Raw genomic sequence first — 21,225 nt, forward strand, 5'->3', positions numbered from 1 at the left:
TTCTGCTGCTGGGCATTCTATAGCTAAATTGCATCTACTTAGCTAAAGAAATTTATTGGACTATATTTTGGTCAAAAACAAGTTCCTGAAAAATATCCTTCATAAAACTCATTAAATTAAAGTAATTTTTACATCAACTGTAAATACCACTATCAAAAAGGTGCTTAATTCAGATAGTTTGAAGGGAAGGAAAGAAAAACCAAAACCTTCAGTCTATTTCTTGGCCCAGGAGCTACATGCTAACTTTCAGTTTCCTGCATCTGTAAGCTGTGGATCAGTCAATCCAGTTCTTGTTACTTCCTGACAACTTAATTAGAGTGGTAATTCTGGAAACTTAACAGCTTTGATTTTTACAGTATTAAGTCTCCACATTAAACTTCTAAAAATATGTATATATTCTTTTTAAAGTCCAGGGCATTCAAGATGAATGTTTTAGAATGTGTGGAATGCTTGGCTACAGCATTGCAATACGCATGATAAAGCTACCTTTCAATGAAATGCCTATGAAAAAAAAAGGAGTATTAGACAAAGCATAAGTAATACTTTAAAAAGTCTTGGCTTATTAGTCAGAAGATTTTGAAACATTTCTTAAGTCTGAGGAAATGCTTAAGGAGTGGATTGAAATCAGTAAATAGTTTCTGGCTAAGTGCTGCAAGCAGTATCAGAGGGGTTGCCTGTTCATTGCGAGCTGATGTGAGAGATCCGACTTCTGCACGTGCTCTGGCAAACTGAAGTTTAAGTCCTTTATGTCCTGGTCATAGGAGTGTTTCAAGGATCTCACCCATCTCACAGTGTAAAATGTGGTAAGATGTCTTTTGTTACGATGACTTTGCAATGAGATCAGAGAAAGAGTTCGTAAAATAAAATGCTTCTTAGTGCGATTCAGTCTCACTGCACTTCGCTAATCAGAGTCAGGTGTTTTTATATACATTTAGATTACAGAACTGACTAAGCAACTGTGCTGAACTAACAGGAAGAGCATTTGAAAGATTTGTTCTCTTAAGACTGCAAATAAAAGTTCTGTAAACAGTTATTTTACGATGAATGTACTGCAGGTGTATCTTTTCCCACACAGGAAAACCTTGCTGTAGTGTTTTGTGGGGGTTGAGGACGCTGTGAATATGTCCATCTAGAAGACAGCTGAGTTATTTTTTCTTAATAGCAGCCATGTGTCACTTTATCAGTCTTGACCAACTTAAACATTTCTAAACAAGCTAAAATAAGTTACTTTTAATTTCTTTGGATTGATTAGCTTGATTGATTTGTTTTTTTTAGTTCTCTGTTCCTCCAGAACTGCACGGTATTTGTCATCTTTTGATACATAAATATTCCCCACCAGTCATGATCTGTTTAGCCCCTCCACCAAAATGCAGTACATTGCAGATTTTCAGTAGGCTACTTTCTAAAATTCCAACTGTTTCAAGGGCAAACATAATATGTACCACTTCTCCTTGAAAAAGACTCAGCTAATAATCACACAGATACTCTAGAATTTTTATAATTAATTTTGTGGACTCTAACTCCACATCATTCGTTAACTTTTATTAGCGAATACTGATATACGTACTAGATGCCGTTCCTCTTCTTTCATTAGTCTCTACATCTGTAGTCCAACCAGAGACATTTTCTCAGCTGTGTCCCTGAAGAACACTTGATCTGACTCAGTCCCTGAATTGTGGATACCCACTCGAGTTCTGGCCTTGGCCATAGGCTTTTTGCTTTGAAGGGAACTGTGGATAAGACAGCAGACTAAATTTCTCCAGATTCAGGCACTGAAAGGAGTTCTGCTGTTAGCAGTTTGGAAACAGGCAGATTTTTATGTGTACTTTATGCTTTGCCTGCTATCTATTAGGAAAAAAGGAATTTATCTGTGTGCTTTACTGTTCTAAATAAGTAGATTTTTTTGAAATGCTGCCATTAGATGGAGACATAAGTAATCTCTATTGACAGAAATACTCTGTTCTTTTCCTGTTTCCCACTCTAGATTACTTTCCAGCTGACTGAGTGAGGTTTTAATTCTGCATTTTTTGAATTATAATTTTGATGAAATTGTTTTACCACTTTCATGAGGAGCAGGCTTCTTGTGCAGTCCAAACTTAGTGCTTCCACTTAAATCATATAATGCTTTCAGCTTTGAAAATGCTGTAGTACCTTGTGATAGCTAAGTGCCCAGTTGCTGTTTTAGAAGATGTTAAACTACAATCACAAGTTAAAGCACTAGAAAGCTAATGTTTGTTTTCATTATACTTAAGGGAACATGCAGCAAAGAAGCTTGGAGAATGTGTGTACTTTTCGCAGTACAGTCCCTAGCACAGTTGACAGATGTATTTATTAATTTAAATAAAAAGTAGTTAGTCAATGTGCTAATTACTTTAAGCAAAGTACAACTATTAAGTAGTTTCTAGAGTCTCAGTGGTCAATCAATGTGTTAAACGAGCTCTTTCATAGAATGGTTGGGGTTGAAAAGGACCACAATGATCATCCAGTTTCAACCCCCTGCTATGTGCAGGGTCACCAACCAGCAGACCAGGCTGCCCAGAGCCACATCCAGCCTGGCCTTGAATGCCTCCAGGGATGGGGCATCCACAGCCTCCTTGGGCAACCTGTTCCAGTGCGTCACCCCTCTCTGTGGAAAAACTTCTCCTATTTAACCTAAATCTCCCCTGTCTCAATTTAAAACCATTCCCCCTTTGTCCTATCGCTGTCCACCCTCGTAAACAGCCGTTCCCTCTCCTGTTTCTATGCTCCCTTCAAGTATTGGAAGGCCAATGAGGTCTCCCCACAGCCTTCTCCAAGCTAAACAAGCCCAGTTCTCTCAACCTTTCCTCGTAGGAGAGGTGCTCCAGCCCTCTATTTATATGCCCCTAGTTTGAAGATAATAAAGCAGGAAGGATTTTGACTTGAGGTTGCTGTAAGCTTTAAATTTAGATTCTGGAAATAATTTTGAAGCATGAATTTTGTAGCATAACGTTTACTTCTTTTTTTTTATTTGCAAATTGAAACTTTTGTTTACTAGGAAACTCATATCTACCTTGACACCTGCGCCAGTTTCACAAAATCAGCCAGTAAAACTGTTGACATAAGTAATTATACACATTGCTAAACCTTTTACCTGTGGTATGCTAAAAGATATAAAGCTAACAAATGTGCCCCTGTAAGGCTGTGCTTAATCTGTAAACTCTGTAAACTTCTAGGATAACAGCCAGATATTTGTCGTTAGGATGACAAATCTTTACTCTTGGCTACCCGCACCATTACTTCTAGATAACTGTGTTAATAAACACTCATTGACAATGTTGCTGTGTAAAGCAGTACCTCTATACATAATAAGTCTGTTAACTAGAATTTTTTCTTTATCTCACATACAGTATTATGCAGATATTCCAGAAGAGGAGAGAGAAAAGAAGCTAGCTGCCTGTTCAAGGCACAGATTTCGTTATATTCCACCAAATACACCTGAAAATTTCTGGGAGGTTGGATTTGCTTCCACTCAAACATGTCTGGAAAGAGGTTAGTGCAAAAAATGGCTCATAAATCCAGGAAACCATTTTAGAAAAAAAATGGACATTAAAAAGTGCTTTGTTTCTAGTCTGTCAGGCAGCCTTCTTCACCTAGCCTTTCTGAGATCCTTTTACTTAATAGCAACTGTTATTTTGAATGAATATTGCCTTTTTTTAACAGCTGCTATACTACTAGGAAGAATGAAATATAGGGAAACTTTGTCATAAACTAGATAGAGAATGCTGAAGTAAATGGTGTTGTCATAGAATTTGGTTGAAACCCTACTTGTCTTTCAACCAAAGCAAGAACTCAGCGTTTTCAGAGGCAAAGGCTGAGAGATTGTACTCGCAGAGGACAGACAGGCAGCACCACTGATCTCCTTTGTCTGCATCTTGGGGGTTCCTTGTAACAAAACAAAAATGGAAAAGTTGAGGGTCAGATGTGTTTAGGTAGTTCTTAATACACATTCCCTGTTTACCAATGAAACTCAAAAGCTGTTTTTCTGACTTGTCTTCACACAGAAGATTGTTCTTTCTGAATAACTTCTGTAAATCCTGAATGTTGATATAAGAACAAGAACTAGTTTTTGCAAAGGACTTTAAAACCTAAGTTTGTGCTGTACTGTATGTATGTTTCTTCACAACGGTGAAACTATGAGATAAGGAGTCCTGTATGAACTCTTTGCAACTAATATGAATTAAGTGACTCAAAATGTTAATCTCAACTGATTTTTGCCTGTTCTCAGCAGTTTCAGAGCAGGTGTAGGAAAACAGCTAGGGGTATGAACATGTTCTTGAGTGGTGGTTACCAAATCGTTCTTAATCTGTCAGAACAAATAGCATTGATTTTCAGATCCTTGAGATAACTTTATTAGTGCAAATCATGCTGCTTAATCAAGATGTACTGAGCTGAGTTCATATAAATTTGAAGCTGAATTTGTAAGGAATGTGTGCATTTCAAGCATAACATTCAGAACTGTAAGTTTCCCTGCACATCATGGGTGTCAAACGTGAGATTTCCCTTTGAAGTTCTTTGAAGTTTCCTTTGAAGGTTCCCCCTTCTTAAAGATCTGCTGTGAGACGTTAAGCTAGTTACCAAATTCGCCAGCCATTAGACTTCAGGAAAACGTTCCGTCCTTTTCCCATAAATTTGTCTCTGTTACTATGTATGGGATGGTGAATCCTTCAGTGCAGCTAGCCTACACCACAGTAACACTGCTGAATCACCACTTCCTTTGTGAGTTATCTCTTTCCTCCCTTCTGTATCCAGCTAGCTATGGCTTGGCTGTGGCTAAATCATTCCTTCTACACCTTAGTTTATGAGATAGGCTCTACAGTGGTGAGAATTCTTCCATGGTTTGAGATGATTATCTTCTTAAGATGAACAAATCATTGTCCTTCCTCTTCCAACCTTGGTTGCCTTTTACCTGTTCCAACTGAGGAGAAAGCTGATCCAGACTAAGCAATGTCTATTTTATAACACAGGTATCCTGTGTTATAATAAGATATCCTGTTACAGAGGTTGTCTATTACTACTCATTTAGAATCTACTTGCCCTCCTGTTTCTTAGATTCTTAGCAATCTCCTAGCTCTGCTAGAGCAAAAGCTGGTCAGTTCTTAATGGTCCTCAACAGCTTGTGAAAGGCAGACTTCGGATCTGTCCTTCCTTTATAAAAGTGGCGGTGCAGCAGGAACACTGGGGAGGGTTCCAGTGATGATGAACAACTGTAGTTATCAGAAGTTGTGCATGTATGTAGGATGTATTTTCTATTTCTTCCTGCTATCTTGAACCAATTGGATTTTTAAGATAACTGAGGACTGTATAGAAAGCATTTTCCAACTATGAAGTAGGAATCTACTACTCTCACCTCAACAGATGTTACTGCTGATAAACAGTAAAGGTTTGACACAAGCCAGATACTGTAACTGGTTTGCATGAAGTGCCTGCTTATTGTCATTGCTAGCAAAGTTGAGCGTGTTACAGAAATTTCCTATGCACTTTCCTTATCAGAAAGCTGTCAAAGTGTGTTTGATCTGTAGGCTTGGCTTTTTTCCAGTTGCTCTTTAATAAAAGGGAATGCTCTCAAGACAGAGGGATGTACTCTAAATTCACAAAACACATGTGCCTAAATTTTTCCTGTATATGACCGGAATACATTTTAAGAAGTTAATTTTGTCAGACAACTGAACTTGCAGTACTAACAAGTACTTTGTTACTCCTCTGTAAAATCTTCTGCAGAACAGATGATAAGAAATGCAGTTTTGTATTTAGATGAACAGTTCATAGCCTTCGTTCTTCTCTTCAGCCTTACCTATCAGTCCTGCATTACTGTGTGGTCACCCACCAGAACGCAATTGAGTGTTTTCATTATCAGTACAGCACCCTGGGATCTGTAACTTTTGTTACAGGGGAGGGAGGGGGGAAATAGTCAGAGGATTTTTTTTGAGGACAAGCAAAAACGGAAGCTGAAGCAATGCATGTTGTTGTATTATATTTATCACTTCAGTCTTGTTCTTATTCTTTTAAGGGTATATTAAAGAGGATGTCGCGCCCTGCCAACGTCCAAAAAGACGGCAGCCTTATGCTGTGATGTTCTCTCCAAAAGGCAAAGAGCAGAAGACATAAATAATGGGGAAGTAAAGCATAGCAACCTGAAGAGCGCCTTTCCTGCCCTTAGATATTTATAGTTAATATAAACTTGAAATAGAGACCTGTTTTTCACAATGATAAATCATTTCGTTAAATATGTAAATTTTATAAAAATTCATTTGAAAATCTGAAGTATCTACCAGGAAACCAAACTATTTAATGTATGTTTGTTTCATATTGTGTTTAATACATTTTTGTTTTTTTTTTGTTTTTTTTTTTTTGCACCTGTCAAACAATGAGTCTTTTTTTCTTTTCTTTGAAGTCAACTGCTACAACTTCAGCAAATCCCATCTAATCTTTTTGTTGTTGAGTAACTTCTTTGAAGTCACTGAGATCACAGATCTTCTTGCAGGGTCTAAGTGCCTGTCAGTGAGAACAGAGATGCAGATTTTGTAGGGTGCTTCCATTTTGCACTGGATTTTTATATATAAACTTTTTCTTCTAGAAATAAGTTTTACCTACTTGTAATAAAAGCGTATTAAATTGAAGAGGTATCTACTGTTAATAGTTTTGGAGCTCTAAAAACCTGTGCAGTCTTTTTCTTCCTTAAAGTGATGGTGTTAAATGTATAGTGCTGCATTTCTTCACTGCTTAAATCAGAATATCCAGGTTGTCTTTTTTGTTTGTTTTATTTTAAATTACAGTGTCTCATTTATTGATAAGGAGATAAACATCCATACTTCTAAATTTGTATAACAGCTATGCATTGAGTTCTCCAAGGCAATGATCACTGCTATCCAGTAGATTATGAAGGATTCTCCAGAGACATTTTAAATTAATTCTTTGTAATGGGGAGTATAGTTAATTCCACACTTACGCTTGGAGGGTAAGAACTGAATGAAGGAGGCCAGATAATATTTTTACCTAGGTGGACAGGCAAAAGATCACTTAAGAATGGGATACTTAAGAATTGCACGGCGTTTTAGGATAGAATGTAAACTTTCAAGCAGTTTAGAGCCAGCGACAGGCTTAACCAATGGGAAATCTTTAAGAGGAGATCATAAAATAAGCAATCACTTAAATGACTTAAACCAAAATAAAAGAATAGAAAGTAGAGATTTTTTAATAGGTATAAAAGTGTGTATACATATATATGTATAGACACGTATTATATAAAGTACAGTGTGTAAATAGTGTATCTTCCATTTGTGCAGTTTGTCTATGTAGATGTGTGTGTTTGTGTGTAAGTAAAGAAAATACATGTTTAAGTACTTGGCAGATAGAACCGTGTTATTCCAGGTGCAGTTATACAGGAGTGACTGGAAGTTCTGCTGGTGGGGAGGTTATGGCATACGCATAAAAACAAAACTAAAAGAAAATTAGACTAACTCTTGCAGTAACGAGCACAAAAATCTTTTAAGTTGACACTGTAAGCCTCCCATAAGAAGAATAATGTATCTCCAGGCACTGTCACCAATTACCTACCCTGCTTAGCTGATTAACTTTTGCCTTAGCATCACAAAGGGAGATCTTACTGCATGGCAAAGGCAGAGAGCCAAATAATAATGAAAATGTGTAGTTATTCCCATGTATCCTAGCGTGTGATGACAGTAGATGTTTACACAATATAGTGGTTGTTGAAGAATCCATGCAAGGTGAATCTAACATTCTGAAAAATTTGAATACTCCAAAGAAAATTGGTAGGTGCAGTCAAAATTAGGAATTTTCCAGATATCTTGAAAAATGTTTTAGAACAATGATTTTGTTTTCTGAATAAATGTTTATCAGTCTTTTTATATTTAAAGAAAAAAAAAAAAAGGTCTTTGACAAAGAAAGGTAGGAGGCTGCTTTTAGCTAGAGAAAGCCTTCATAAAAAAGTTATATGAACAACAAACGTAGAGACTAACACAGCCAGTGTAAAATTGATTGTAAAGTAGGCTGCATGAGAAAGTTTTAGTTTCTTAACTATAAATCTTGTTTTTAAGGAGTGTCAAGCAGCAAGCCTTCAGTGTGTTGTTAAATGATCAAACTACAGTGTGAACACTTGAGTTGACAAGGAAAAAATCTTCTGCACCAATGTTCTTCATGGAAGTGCTTAAGGAAATGTCTTTGCAGGAAGAGTTAGAAGAGCTGTAGTGAAGTGAGGTAGTAGAAGAGGGCGATGCAGTGAGTGTCAGCAGGCTGCCAGGACTGGGGGTACTCCCACAGATTTGAAAGTCAGAGGAAACTGCTGACCCCCTAATTGTAACATGGAACTTGTAAGCAATTCTGCTATTTGGGGAGTATACAGTGACAATTCTGCTATTGGATTTTTAAAAAGACTCCAAGGAGATCAGTGGAACGGCCACCTGATTAGTTTTATGGATTAGTGGAAATATTGAACTTGAGGGGAAAAAAAAGCAACCACCACAACCTAATGAGAAGTAGGGATAAATGTAGAGTCAACTGTCTTTGAAAGATGAGTCATTCTAGTTGTCTTTTAGACTCATTGAAAGTATCAAAACAAGGTTCAGCTCCTAGCAGATCCAATTTGTCACGATCTAAAAGGGAAACTTATCTCATAGATTGTCCCTGTTTGAAGGTATATCAAGTCTTTTGGCTGACATGCCTAAAGGCTGTGCTGCCATTCAGAACAACCTGGACAGGCTGGAGAGCTGGGCAAAAAAAAAAACAGATGAGGTTTAACAAAAGCAAGTGTAGAGTCTTGCATCTGGGGAGGAATAATTGCATGCACCAGTACAGGTTGGGGGATGAGCTGCTGGAGAGGAGCTCTGCGGAGAGGGACCTGGGTGTCCTGGTGGACTCTTGGAAAGAGTCCAGCGGAGGGCCACAAAGATGGTGAAGGGCCTGGAGCATCTCTCCTATGAAGAAAGGCTGAGTGATCTGGGTCTGTTCAGCCTTGAGAAAAGAAGACTGACAGGAGATCTGATCCAGGTCTATAAATATCTAAGGTGTGGGGGGCAGAATGGCGAGGCCAGACTGTTTTCAGTGGTGAGTGGAGACAGGACAAGGGGAAACGGCTGGAAACTGCAGCATAGGAAGTTCTGCACAAATGTGTGCAAGAACTTCTTTACAGTGAGGTGACGGAGCACTGGAACAGGCTGCCCAGGGAGGTGGTGGAGTCTCCTTCTCTGGAGATGTCCAAGACCTGCCTGGATGCCTGCCTGTGCGACCTGCTGTAGGGAACCTGCTTTGGCAGGGGGGTTGGACTCAATGATCTCTGGAGGTCCCTTCCAACCCCTACAATTCTGTGAAGTCACCACGGCGATAGGAAGTTATAATGGAATTCTGCTGGGATCTGTTATGCTCAGCCTAACTGTAAGTGTTTGAGAAGGGCTGGAAGGCCAAGTAGAAAGGTGACAATTTGCTGTCAGGGGACAACAGTGTAACTAGGAAAGAAAGGGAGAGGATAGAATTTGCAACGTATCTGAAGGGGAGACACCAAAAAAGGGATATAATAGATGCCAGCGAAGTCAAGAGTTGTAATAGGAAAGGTTGTTCTTAAGGGGCATCAGGTAAAAGGTTTCATTACAAGTGGGAAGGAGCATTTCCCTGCATAGCCAATTGAATGTAGGGTACTATGGAACTGCTGCAGTGTATTAAGGATACACACAGTTTGGGCAGGTTAAAAAGAGAAAGGTGGGACGAAGTCATCAAGGATGGTGTGCGCTAAAGATAATACTGTTGCCTCAGGCATTCCTTGAGCTTGGGTTACAGGAAACTAAGAGAGTATCCTTGGGGAAGTGTCTACCTTGGTATGTATCCATCAGCATGGCTATACTTAGGTTCACATTGCACTGTTGATACTGCTAAAATTCCAGTGTATTTGCTAGAGCCTCTTGCGACCTGAGATGCCAGTCCCCCTTGAAAATGTGGTGTGCTCTATCTTTTGATCTGTATCTGCCAGCCTTGCAATAGCTTAAGAGTTGTGTCAGTAAAAGCACGATACGTTTTCTGTGTCTGCAGACATAAAGCAGTAAAGCTTGTTGAAGTGTACCAGTGTTTAGATGGCTGTTCAGTAAGCTTTATTTACTTCAAAGAGCATTAGCATTTCAGTACAAAAGGCAGTTTGCAGAGGTTTGGGGTACAGAAGAGTGCACCACATACAATCAAATGAATATTTTATTAACAACTTTTTTTCTTTGAAAGTCCTTTGGTGTTTGTGAAGATTGTACTACTCCACTAGAGGACAGTAAGGAACTGTGTTTACTTCAAGAAGGATGTAAAAACTACTATTTCCACTTTGGTTAGCTGGTATTTTAAGACATCAGTTGCCCTTAAAACACACACACACACACACACACACACACACACAAAAAAAAAAACAAAAACACCAAACAACCCACATATTTCAGCATCTAGAAACAAGAATACAAACAATAGTCGAGATACACTATGCTTTCCCTTTCAAAGAGAGGAATTCCTAAATACCAGGAACTTGAGCAACTTGAGCAAAAGCTGACTGAAATCTAATTTTAGAAATGCCACTTCAGCTATTTGCAGTACTTTCTAATAGCAATTTCTAATCCCAGCTTACCTCAGTTACATGCATACACAACCTGTTATGTTCAGAAGTAGCACTGGCCACCTTTATGGCAATGGCAGCGCTTTGTGATTGCAGAAGTGGACTATGCGTTCTTTGGGCTGGTTTTCTCCACATCTGTGAGTACTGAAGAAGAAAGAAAACTCCAGACAAAAGGTAAAATGAAGTGGATTAATGTCTGGAGGAAGCTGGGATGGTTGACTAAATACTGCATTCACGAGCTAAGTTTTTTTCGTATGTTTTCTGATTTGAAGCCAATACTCAAGATGAGGTAAAGGTGGCAGGAGTGGACTGACTTAAAGTAAGCATAAGTATCTAAATGGGAACCTCTGAGTAGCAGTGCCCTTTGGGTCTGACCTGCACTTTCTGGTACAGCCTCAAGTGTCTTCTAGTTTCCTCACGTAGTCTGTGGTAGCATCTTAGGATTCAGACTTACGTACGTGTTACCCTTCCCATTTTAAGAAATAAGGGGGAAAGTATGGTAGTTAATGTTAGGATTTGATCATCATTTAAATGAAAATGTGGATATGTAATGTTACTTGATTTGCCATGGTTAGGAGGAGCTGAAGACTTGATGTTCACATAGGTAACCTCACCTCACTTCTATTGGTAAGAACATCATGATAGCAGTCCCAAAAAAGCCAGTGTTGTAAAGCCAACCATCAGGAATGACGCCCTCTCAGGAATCACTTCAACCCATTTCAAGAAAGTCAGCTTCTCTTAATTTAGATCCCAGGTAGCACTCAGCAGTTCCAGCAGCCCTTGTGCTAGCGCTGGAGCACAGACATCATCTCTGTATCGTTAATGACTGCTTGCATGTATTAAGTTTGAGATGCTAAGGCACTGGCATTGGCCTAATGATGGTACAGCTTTCAAGCTGGTGACCTACTGCCTCTCCCAAAAGCACAAAGATGGCAAAGTGATGAGTTCAGCACGTCCAGAGTGCCATATGCCTGATCCGCAGATACTAACCCCAAAAGGAGGTCATGGATCATAAACTCTTCCTAGGGCTGCTTGGAGTGCAGGCATCAGGTGTTGTTAAAATGTCTGCAGGCAAGCTATTGCACTGCCTGTGAGGCCATCCCGGTCATTAGCTGCTTTTAATTAGTTGCGCTTTTGAACTATGCTCTTCTCAAATAGAAAGGATGAATGGCTGGTCCCTAATGAAGCAGGAGGAAGACAATGTCTGTCTGCTGATGAATGAAGAATTCTGTCAAAAAACAGTACAAGAGAACAAAAATACAGATGGAGGAATAGCAGAGGGAAAAGATCAGTGATGTGCTTGTTGTTGATACCGGGCTACCAGTGGACTCCTTGTTTAGAAACAATCTATGCTAAAATCAGCCTAGTCTTGTCATCTCCATCCTCAAAGCAAGGGCTTTGCTGTGCTTAAATAAATTAGCTGTGGAAAATGTGGAAGAAAGAACTACTGATGTTTTCTTCCACGTGTTAGTGCAGAAAGACTGCTCATTCTGAGCAGATTCAATCTTTGTGTTGGTCCCTTCACAGACTGAGCATAAAATTTGAAAGAGCCTTTTCTTTGTCTGAGTATGAACACTTGCCAAAGGAAGTGCAAGATGAGGCAGATGTAAGCATAAAGCTCCACTTGGTGAAAGATGGACCAAGCCAATAGAATCATGAAGGCTGGAAACACCCACTAAGATCAACTAGTCCAACTATTACCCATCCCCACCGTGCCCACTGGCCACGTCCCTCAGTGCCTCATCCACACGGTTCTTGAACACCTCCAGCGACAGTGACTGCAGCACCTCCCTGGGCAGCCTGTGCCACTGCATCACCACTTTCTGAGAAAAAATTGTTCCTAATATCCAGCCTGAACATCCTCTAGCACTTCATTAGATTAGTTTCATTAGTTAAAACCTGAGATGTCAAGCATTTTTCTCACAAGTCTGTGCTTTGCTTGCAATCTTGAAGGTCAGTTTGTGCTCCTGTATGCCTCCAGTACATGGAAAAATGATGTGCTGTAGACACAATAAACAGTGACGTCTTCTGTGAATTAGTTACATTAGGGATTGCGAAGTGCAGTGTCAGCACAGCTTGGGTTAAACTTCACAGCTTTGTGAGTGCTGTGTCTTAGGTGAAGTATTTGGCATAAAAATATGTCTGACCGTTAAGTTTGAAATGATGGGTGCTATGCATGTGGATGAATCTTCCCTTGGTAGTCATTTTGATACATTTTTCCTGAGTTACAATTGCATCTTCTTTCTCCCACTCTTTAGTACAGAAGGTTGCCCTTCCGTCTACACTAGCACTGGAACTGACACATGGCAAGACATTGGCCTCCCTGGGCACACTGTTTAGGTACAGTATAGAATCATAGAATTGTCTGAGTTGGAAGGGCCCTTAAAGGTAATCTCGTCCAACTCCCCTGCAATGAACAGGGACACCTACAGCCACACTAGGTGCTCAGAGCCACATCCAGCCCAACCCTGTGTGTGTCCAAGGACAGGGCATCCACTGTGTCTGCGTCCCAGTGGCAGGACCTAACCACTGCCAAGAGGCATGGATTGACTGCAAGGGTGGAAGAACAGCTCTGTCTCGCACTCCGATAAGCGGGAGACAGCCCTGCTGGCAGGAACCACGAGAAGGACAGCTGGAGACTGGGTGCCCTTGGAAGGTTCTCGTTGGCCTTCCAGCTGGAGCCACAAACGAGGCTGAGCAGTGGTGATGAAACATACTAGTTCATTTCAACTGCTGTACAAGAAATAATAGCACTTCTAATGCAATGTGGAAACACGAGATCACCTTTGCTTATATATGAGTAGTTCGCAGGAAGCATCCCTGTTGTTTTTACAAAGGATTTTGAACTTAGGAATAGAAATCAAATTTTTGTTCTGATTTGGTTTGGTTTTATGCTTAAAATTCAGCACCAATTTGAATAACTATTTTGAATGAATTTCATTTTTAGTGAGTTAATACCTTAATTAATGTTGCCTGCACTTAGCCAATGGGTTCACAGGCAGAAGGCCTTAAAAATGACACGGTGCTGGGGAAGAACTTTATATACCTGTACTCAAAGGACAGTAGAAATAGCCAGGAGACAGTGCTGGGGGGTTGGATGTTTGAAAGAAGAAGTGGGGGAGACAAAATTCAAATCAGATAACATTTCTGTGGTGATAAAAGCCACCCATTACCTCACAGTTAAAATTACCAACTCAGTGAGTCTTTTTAGAATGGTTTTAAATAAAGTGAGAGAAAATAAGGCTAGAGAAGAAAGAAATCACGGTTTTTGGACCTTTGGGAATCTGCTACGTGTGCTGTACTTGTGCCCTTGGGTAAATCAGTTGTGGGAAAAGATGAAGAGATTAAATACAGTCTTTGAAATGACATTCCTAATGACTCACCATTTGGGAGAGCTTGGGAATTTGAGTTGCAACTGAAAAGAAGCGTAAAATAAAAAAACTGCTAACATTATCTCGGATAATGCATATCAGATAATGAGTTGATGTTCTTTTAACGTTGAGCAGATGGTCTAGAAGAGGCAATTATTTTAATTCAGATTTTCTTTTACCTCAGTCAGTTTGCAAAAAGACAGGTACTCCGTCGCACGTGTAAGGATGGGTATCATAAGAGCCAAGACACTGATCCTTACAAATCAGAAATGTGATGGACTATTTCCATTCCAGGGAAACATCCCGTGTCTCAAATTGTATCACCATGCTGATTTGGAACAAAAAGGCAACATTTTCCACAAACTTACGTCTAAAAGAAATGGGTTTGAAATATTAAACTTGCTGAAGTATTTCACTCTGTGCTAATGTAATTAAATTTATATAATTGCTGTCGGATTAGAAGGCAAAAAATTCAAATTCATTGTGACACTCCTCTCTGAAATCACTCTGCTCTTTGCATGCATGGTGCTTGCTGGGTATCAATTGAATTAATACTTTTCAGCTCTCCGGCTTGCCAAATACTATCTGTTAATTAGTAATGAATTGTTAACTGCTTAGCAAATCATTCAGACAAAGCAAGAGAACTCTTGAAATTCAGTCCTAATAATTTGACACTTAAGAAGAAAAACAAGTATAAAAAGAAAAGAAGATTAGGCTTTTAGCCATTCTTCCCCCTGCTTCTCTCTTGTTCTGTAACAGGGAAGCACATCAAGCTATCAGAAATACAAGCGTTCTTCTCAAACCCATGGGAATGAGCTGCTTGTCTCAGAGAGGCAGGGGTGGCAAAAAAGACATCTTACTCCTCAGCTTCCTTGTGTCAGTAGTGACACCAGGTGTTATCTTGTGAGGTTTGAAAGGCATTCTGCATTCCAGAGGAAGAATGGCCTGTGTGTCTCACTGCTGCATTTCCAGCCCCCGGGACCCGAGAGCTCACACCATCAGGGCTGCCTTCCTCCATCAGGATGAGCAGGGAAGGCTCCCGTGTGACCTCTGCCAAGGTGTTAACATCCACACTGTTCTGACACAGCATTACGTACAGCCAGATCTCATAATTCATTAAATGTGATCAGTGCTTTTAAAAGACAAGTATATGCTTGCATATGGTGCTGATGGTCTCCTGGCTATGCTGGCTGTTTGAAATCACTGCATTTATGATTTCTCCACAGAAAAGCGGTCATTTATAAAGGGATTTATATTAAAGCAAATGTGAAATAGCACTGAAACAATGTTTTAGGAAATACATTTCCCTTTGTGAAGAAAAGTACTTTCAATTCAGTATACGTAAAAGTGGATTCTGGGCTCTCTCAGACGAAAATTTGTTCAGAATCTATTTATCCTAGGATTGAACTGGGAAAGACATGAGAAAATGAACACTAAAACATAAGGCATTTATTACCAAGAGACTACGAATGATAATTCCAAATGAATATGTAACCTTGACATGACTTACAGGAGGGGCTCTCACCCATGTCCCCATAATCTGTGTTTGCACTTTTTGCACCAATAGAGACCCCTGAGCAGCAGTAAACACTGAGTCATTCTGGTGGAGAGAACTGCTTTCATTGTGCAATGATGAGATTTGCAGGAGTCTCCCCAAAGCCGGGAGACACTTCATTTTTGTCATCCTATTTGCTACCAAGTTGTACCATCCTGCTTTCCACAAGGAGAGTGCTAGGACCCCCTTCACTGCTCACTCACAAATGGAGAGCCCAGAAGGGAAACTGGGCAGGATCCCAGCCAAAGCCCACTAGCACTCATCCAACTCAATCAAGCTGCTCCTGGCACACATGGAACCTTCAGGATCCACAGGAGGATGAGCAAAGCCCTGTGCACATAGTGACTTAAAGTCATAGAATCATAGTTGGAAGGGACCCTTAAAGGCCATCTGGTCCAACTGCCCTGCAACGAACAGGGACACCTACAGCAGATAAGGTTGCTCAGAGCCCTGTCCAGCCTGACCTTGAGTGCCTATAAGGGACGGAGCTTCTATCGCCTTTCTGGGCAACCTATTTTAGTGCCTCACCACCTTTTTTGTAAAACACTCATTCCTTATATCCTGTCTAAATCTCCCCTCTTATGGTTGGAAAACATTTCCCCTTGTCCTGTCACAACAGACATGCTGAAGAGTCTGTTCCCTTCTTTCTTACAGCCCCCTTCTGCCCGCTGAGCCACATGTTACAGTGGGTTTGTCTGATGGATCAAGAACTTATCCTGATGCTCTCAAATACTTCTACGGCACGCTTTTTGTCTGTGAAGTGCAAGGTTATTTTTAAGCAAACCATTATAATTTAGTGTCTAATGTACCCCTTGAAGCTTGTACATTTCTTCCAGTTCTGCTCAGCTCTTCTAAATCCCAGACTGACATCCCTCTTCAGGAACAAAACTACTGCTTGCCTGCCAAGCGTTTGTCTGCTTTCCCCTTGGTAAGATATTTTCCTCAGCAATTTCCCATATCTCTCACAAATCCGGACTCAGTCTTTTGAAGTGCTTTCAAAAGGGGTTTTTGTTGCAAAGGGTGAGAGTCTCAGCATGCTCATGGAACATGCCAAAGTTAAGCAATCAGAAAGCAATCCACATCCCGTTGCAAACAGCTTAGCTGTAGCTTGGGTCACTGGCGGAGGGCAAACCATGCTGAGGGAGTTTGGAGAGAAAATATCCTGATTCCCGAGCTTTGAGAAGCATGTTAATGTAAGGATGGAGGAGATCTTTTTGTTAGACCATGGCCTGTTCTGCAGTCACTTTCAAAACGCACTGTCTGGATTACCTAGTGGTTTTCCTTCAGCCATCACACAACTGGTGCTTCAAATATTTCAAATTGGCTGATTGCATTTCAAATCCCACTTCCCTCTTTGTTCTGCATGTTTTTACCACTTAGGCTGAGCTCTACCTTCTCTCTATATATTTATGCTATATAATAGCCAAGAATATATCATACAAGTGGAAAAATATTGGAAAGGAAAATTAAATAATGTGGTTATTTCTGTGGCTGCTGACCCCACAGGCCACACAGAGAATATCTGCTGCTCTTCAGATCTGGTCTTCTTTTGAAAGGCAGAAACCAGCCTTATCATAAAAGACCTACAGCTCCTTTACCTCTGCAGACTCGTTCATTGCTCACTAGTGGCCTGTGTGAAATTTTCTATCTTAGAGGTTTGATAAATGCTCAACACATGAAATTTCAAGATTTTCAAGGCCTTCTGACAGCTGTTTTGCACTCCATCTCTTACTAGTTATGTGTGTGCATTTAAGAATTGCGTTTCTCTTTTTTTAGAGAATTTCCCATTTTTACTACCATAATGCTGCTGATGGCTGTGATCTCAATGCAGTTGTCACATTGCTAAAACTCCAGCCTCTCTGACCAAATGTAGAAATTTCTGCTATTATTTAAGAACTGTACACAAAATATGAAATGAGTTCTAGAATACTGTGAAGGCCGTGAGGCGCTGGCACAGCTGCCCATGTAAGCTGTGGTGCCCCATCCCTGGAGGTGCTCAAAGCCAGGTTGGATGGAGCCCTGGGCAGCTGAGCTGCTGGGTGGCAGCCCTGCCCATGGCACGGGGTGGGACCATGTGGGCTTGGAGGACCCTTCCAACCCAAGCCATTCTGTGGTTCTATCACTGAGGGTTGTAAATTAAGGGAAGTATATAGGGGTGAGAATTGGTCTCATAACTGGAGTTGCACAGCAGTGTTACCCATTCACCAAGGACAGAGCTCCACGTCTGGATGCTGGGCTGCACTGCCTATGCTTGCAGAGAGGCAGAGGTCCCTGCTGGTGGCTACTCACACATCTGCCATGGGGGATGGATAATGCTTCTGGCCAATGCACAGGCAGCCTCTGGCCTTCCCCGGTGCAAAAATAAGATAAAGAAACCAGTGTGGTGGCAGCAACTTGTCCCTTTCAGTGTCATCAGAGTGGGGCCATGCCGCTCAGATGGCTGTGCCACACGCTTCCTTCCCTCCCCCTATCCAGTTACTAGGAATTTTCCAGTAAGCAAGACCCCATAAGGTGTCAGTGATAAAAGCCAACCTGAGAAGAACCTTCTCAGCTTCAGTGCTGACACACTAATAAATCATTTAGCTCCTCACCTTCTAAACAAGCAGTGATGTTTGCACAAGTTTCTGCAGCTTGTGCACAGATGGTGTCCCACTGCTTGTGCTGCGAGGGATCTCAGCCTGAGTGAGAAGCTGTGCCCAGAGCAGGGGAACCTCTCAGGTTACTCATGGTTGCAGTTTACGTGCTTAGCTTTGGGTACTAAACAGTGGAAAACAAGGCAGACAGCGTCTCCTACAAGTCTGGGACTTCTGACCTGTTTCTAAATGAGCATCTGTTTGCTTGAGCATCTAAACCATAAACAAGAACTGGAAAAACCTTGTGAAAGCAGAAAGCTTTCAAACCGTCTAACATTCCTGAGATCCTTAAGAATTCCCTTTAAAACCCTGAAGCACCATATGGGTGCACGCTGGGCTGTGTGGCTGGGCTGCCTGCAGCACTGCTAGGAGCCACAGCCTGCTGGGCACCACTGACCAGCACAAGACATGTCCAGCTGAACCTGGAAGCAACACAGTGATCCCGAATCCATAATGCAGCAATAGTGGGTAAGTAATGCAGTAGCCCCATGGGAGTGGTGGAGCAGTATATTCCCAGCCCAGAACACTACTTTCAGGATCCAGCTGCTCCTAGCAGTGGTCCTGCTCATTTCACAGGCAGACATCCCTGCAGCAGAGATTTCCAGGGCTGGTACGAGGACACTAAGTGGAGGTAATATGCCTGTTCCAGCGAGCGGTCAGTGCAGTGACCCAAATGCAGCAGTTGTTCCACATCCATGCACAAGCACAGCACTCACTGAGGGCCACAGTCTGAATAAGCCCCCCTTTTCCCTGGTACCAGCATTTAAATCTGAAAGCCTCGATCTTTACATCCAGAAGATTGCCATGGAAAAAGCAGCAAATCTGCTTGGAGGCCCACAGAACCACTGTCATAAGGAAAAGACACAGGGAAGGCACAGACTGTCTCCAACACCTCGCTTTAGGCTTTACCTCTATCTCTCCCACAGAATGACCTGTATTCCCAGTGGTCATTTAAAGCCAAAGAGACAGAGCAGGGCAGCAGATCCAGGCTAAGCTGTTGTACTTTAATTTGAGAGAGTCCATGTTTCCCTGTGAACCCCTTGGGGGTTCCAGCATGACCCTAGGGACACAACGGGGCTCAGCAGCAGAGAACCAGGGTGCTCTTCTGCCTCAGGACTTGACTTGCTCCACTAACACTTTCTGGAAATGAGATTTCTGTTTATTTATAGAGAACCAAAATGAAAATATTATGTCTGCTTTCATGTCGCAGGCTTAGAAAACAAAAAACAGTCAGGGGAAAAGCATTTGTGATGGAAATTTGCCGTCCTCTCACTGGGAACGTTTGGTTTGTGAGAAGAGAAGGAAATGGGATGGGAGGGATATATATATAGTGTGCATATATATAGTGTGTGCATGTGTTTACACTTTATATATGTATATGCATTATATATAGAAGTACAAACCATAACCTCAGAAGAAAGCAGTGTGAGTATTTTTCTTTAACATGAGAAGAAGTAACCGTTCCTTACAGGGGTCAGAAGGCAGCATGTGTGCCCCATGGGTGTGTGTGCCCTTGGTGGGAGCTGGAGGCCTGCACATTAGCAGTTTTAGTGAAGGCATGAATGAGAGACAAATGCATCTGGGCCTCAGCTCCCACCCTCTGTTTTCCCCTGGGCAGAATCCAGGGGGTTCTAGGCTCTACAGGAACAATTATCTACTGCTCTCTGGGTTTGTGAAAAGCAAACCAAAGGAAATTCAGGTCGGATATTAGGAGAAATTTCTTCTCAGAATGCAGTGGCACAGCTGCTCAGGGAGGTAGTGGTCACTGTCACTGGAGATGTTCAAGAACTGTGGCACTGAAGGATGTGGGCACTGGGCAAGGTGGGGATGGGCTGATGGTTGGATGATCTTAGTGGTCTTTTCCAACTTTAATGATTCTGTGATTCTAACTACAATGTAAATTGGAATACTTTTATCCTTTTCCTCCAAAAGAGTGTTCCTAAGTGACTCACTGAAATGCCTTTGCTCAGCTGCACCCTGCATTTCTCCAACTTCGGCCAAGTCAGTGATTCTGACTCCCTTTACCACTCTACATGAGCCCTACTTCCTAAAAACTCGGCAGCACCTAAAGTTACCTAAAGATCTCGGACTCTTCTGGAGAAGAGAAGACTGTGAGGGGTCTCATAACTATATATAAATACCTGCAGTGTGAGAGTCAAGTTGATGAGGGTGGTGTGCAGCAATAGAACATGGGGCAACGGGCATAAACTGAAACACAGGAAGTTCAATATTAACACAAGGAGGAAATCGGTTACTGTCAGAGTGATGGAGCACTGTACCAGGCTGCTCAGAGAGCTTGTGGAGTCTCCTTCTATGGAGATATCCAAGACCTGTCTGGATGCCTACCCGTGTGACTGACTATAAGGAATCTGCTTTAGTGGGGTTTGGACTCAGTGATCTAAAAGGTCCCTTCCAACCCCTGCCATTCTGTGATTCTGTGATACCAACTGGTGCTTTTATTAAAAAGACTGAGCCCTGCTGGATAAAATTCACCCTGTTCATCGATGCTATGGAGACTACAGGGTGGCTTTGTGCTGACTCTCCCTGCAAAGGCAGATTGCACTGCTGCAAAGTATTTGCTGGGAACCAAATCCATCCTTTGAAGAGTCTACACTTGCTACATTGTGACAGGAATATATGTCTTTTTTCTGCTCCAAGAACAGTATGGTCTGGGAAAGGCTAACGCTCTCCTTCATTCATATTTTTAAGAGCATTCAGGAATTGGAGCAAGATGATCTTCAAGGTCCCTTTCAACCTAGGCCAGCCTATGATTCTTTGATTTGTGAAAATTGATTTCTTGTAACCTCAAAATATACAAAATTTTCTATGGGATTTAGAGATACGAAAATTCAGTGATGAAATCTCCCTGTGGAAAGACATTTTCCCATGCTCAGTGGATGCTGAAAGCTGCTGAAAGCACACATGCAAACACAATATGGCCCTGAGCAGGCAAGCAGCACACAATGGAGCAGAAATCACACGGGTGAGACCCGCAAACTTGTGCAGAACAAAACCCTTCCAGAAAAATGGCCTTGAACAAAGCAGCCGTGG

General features: G+C 41.4%; 1 protein-coding gene across 6 annotated transcripts in view; it reads left to right on the plus strand.

Annotated features, from left to right (window-relative positions):
• The window catches only part of RBBP8 (RB binding protein 8, endonuclease), a 38,347-nt gene extending 31,709 nt beyond the window's left edge, over positions 1–6,638 (plus strand). For all 6 annotated transcript variants that reach the window (XM_052704339.1, XM_052704336.1, XM_052704341.1 and 3 more), the window contains 2 exons: positions 3,369–3,510; positions 6,029–6,638. In XM_052704339.1, the coding sequence (XP_052560299.1) occupies positions 3,369–3,510; positions 6,029–6,126 (240 nt within the window). In that variant the 3' untranslated portion in view covers positions 6,127–6,638. The remainder of the gene's footprint in view (positions 1–3,368; positions 3,511–6,028) is intronic.
• Positions 6,639–21,225: the final 14,587 nt, after the last annotated feature.

This window comes from Tympanuchus pallidicinctus, unplaced genomic scaffold (genome assembly GCF_026119805.1).
Source record: "Tympanuchus pallidicinctus isolate F22 unplaced genomic scaffold, pur_lepc_1.0 scaffold5, whole genome shotgun sequence".
NCBI lineage: Eukaryota > Metazoa > Chordata > Aves > Galliformes > Phasianidae > Tympanuchus > Tympanuchus pallidicinctus.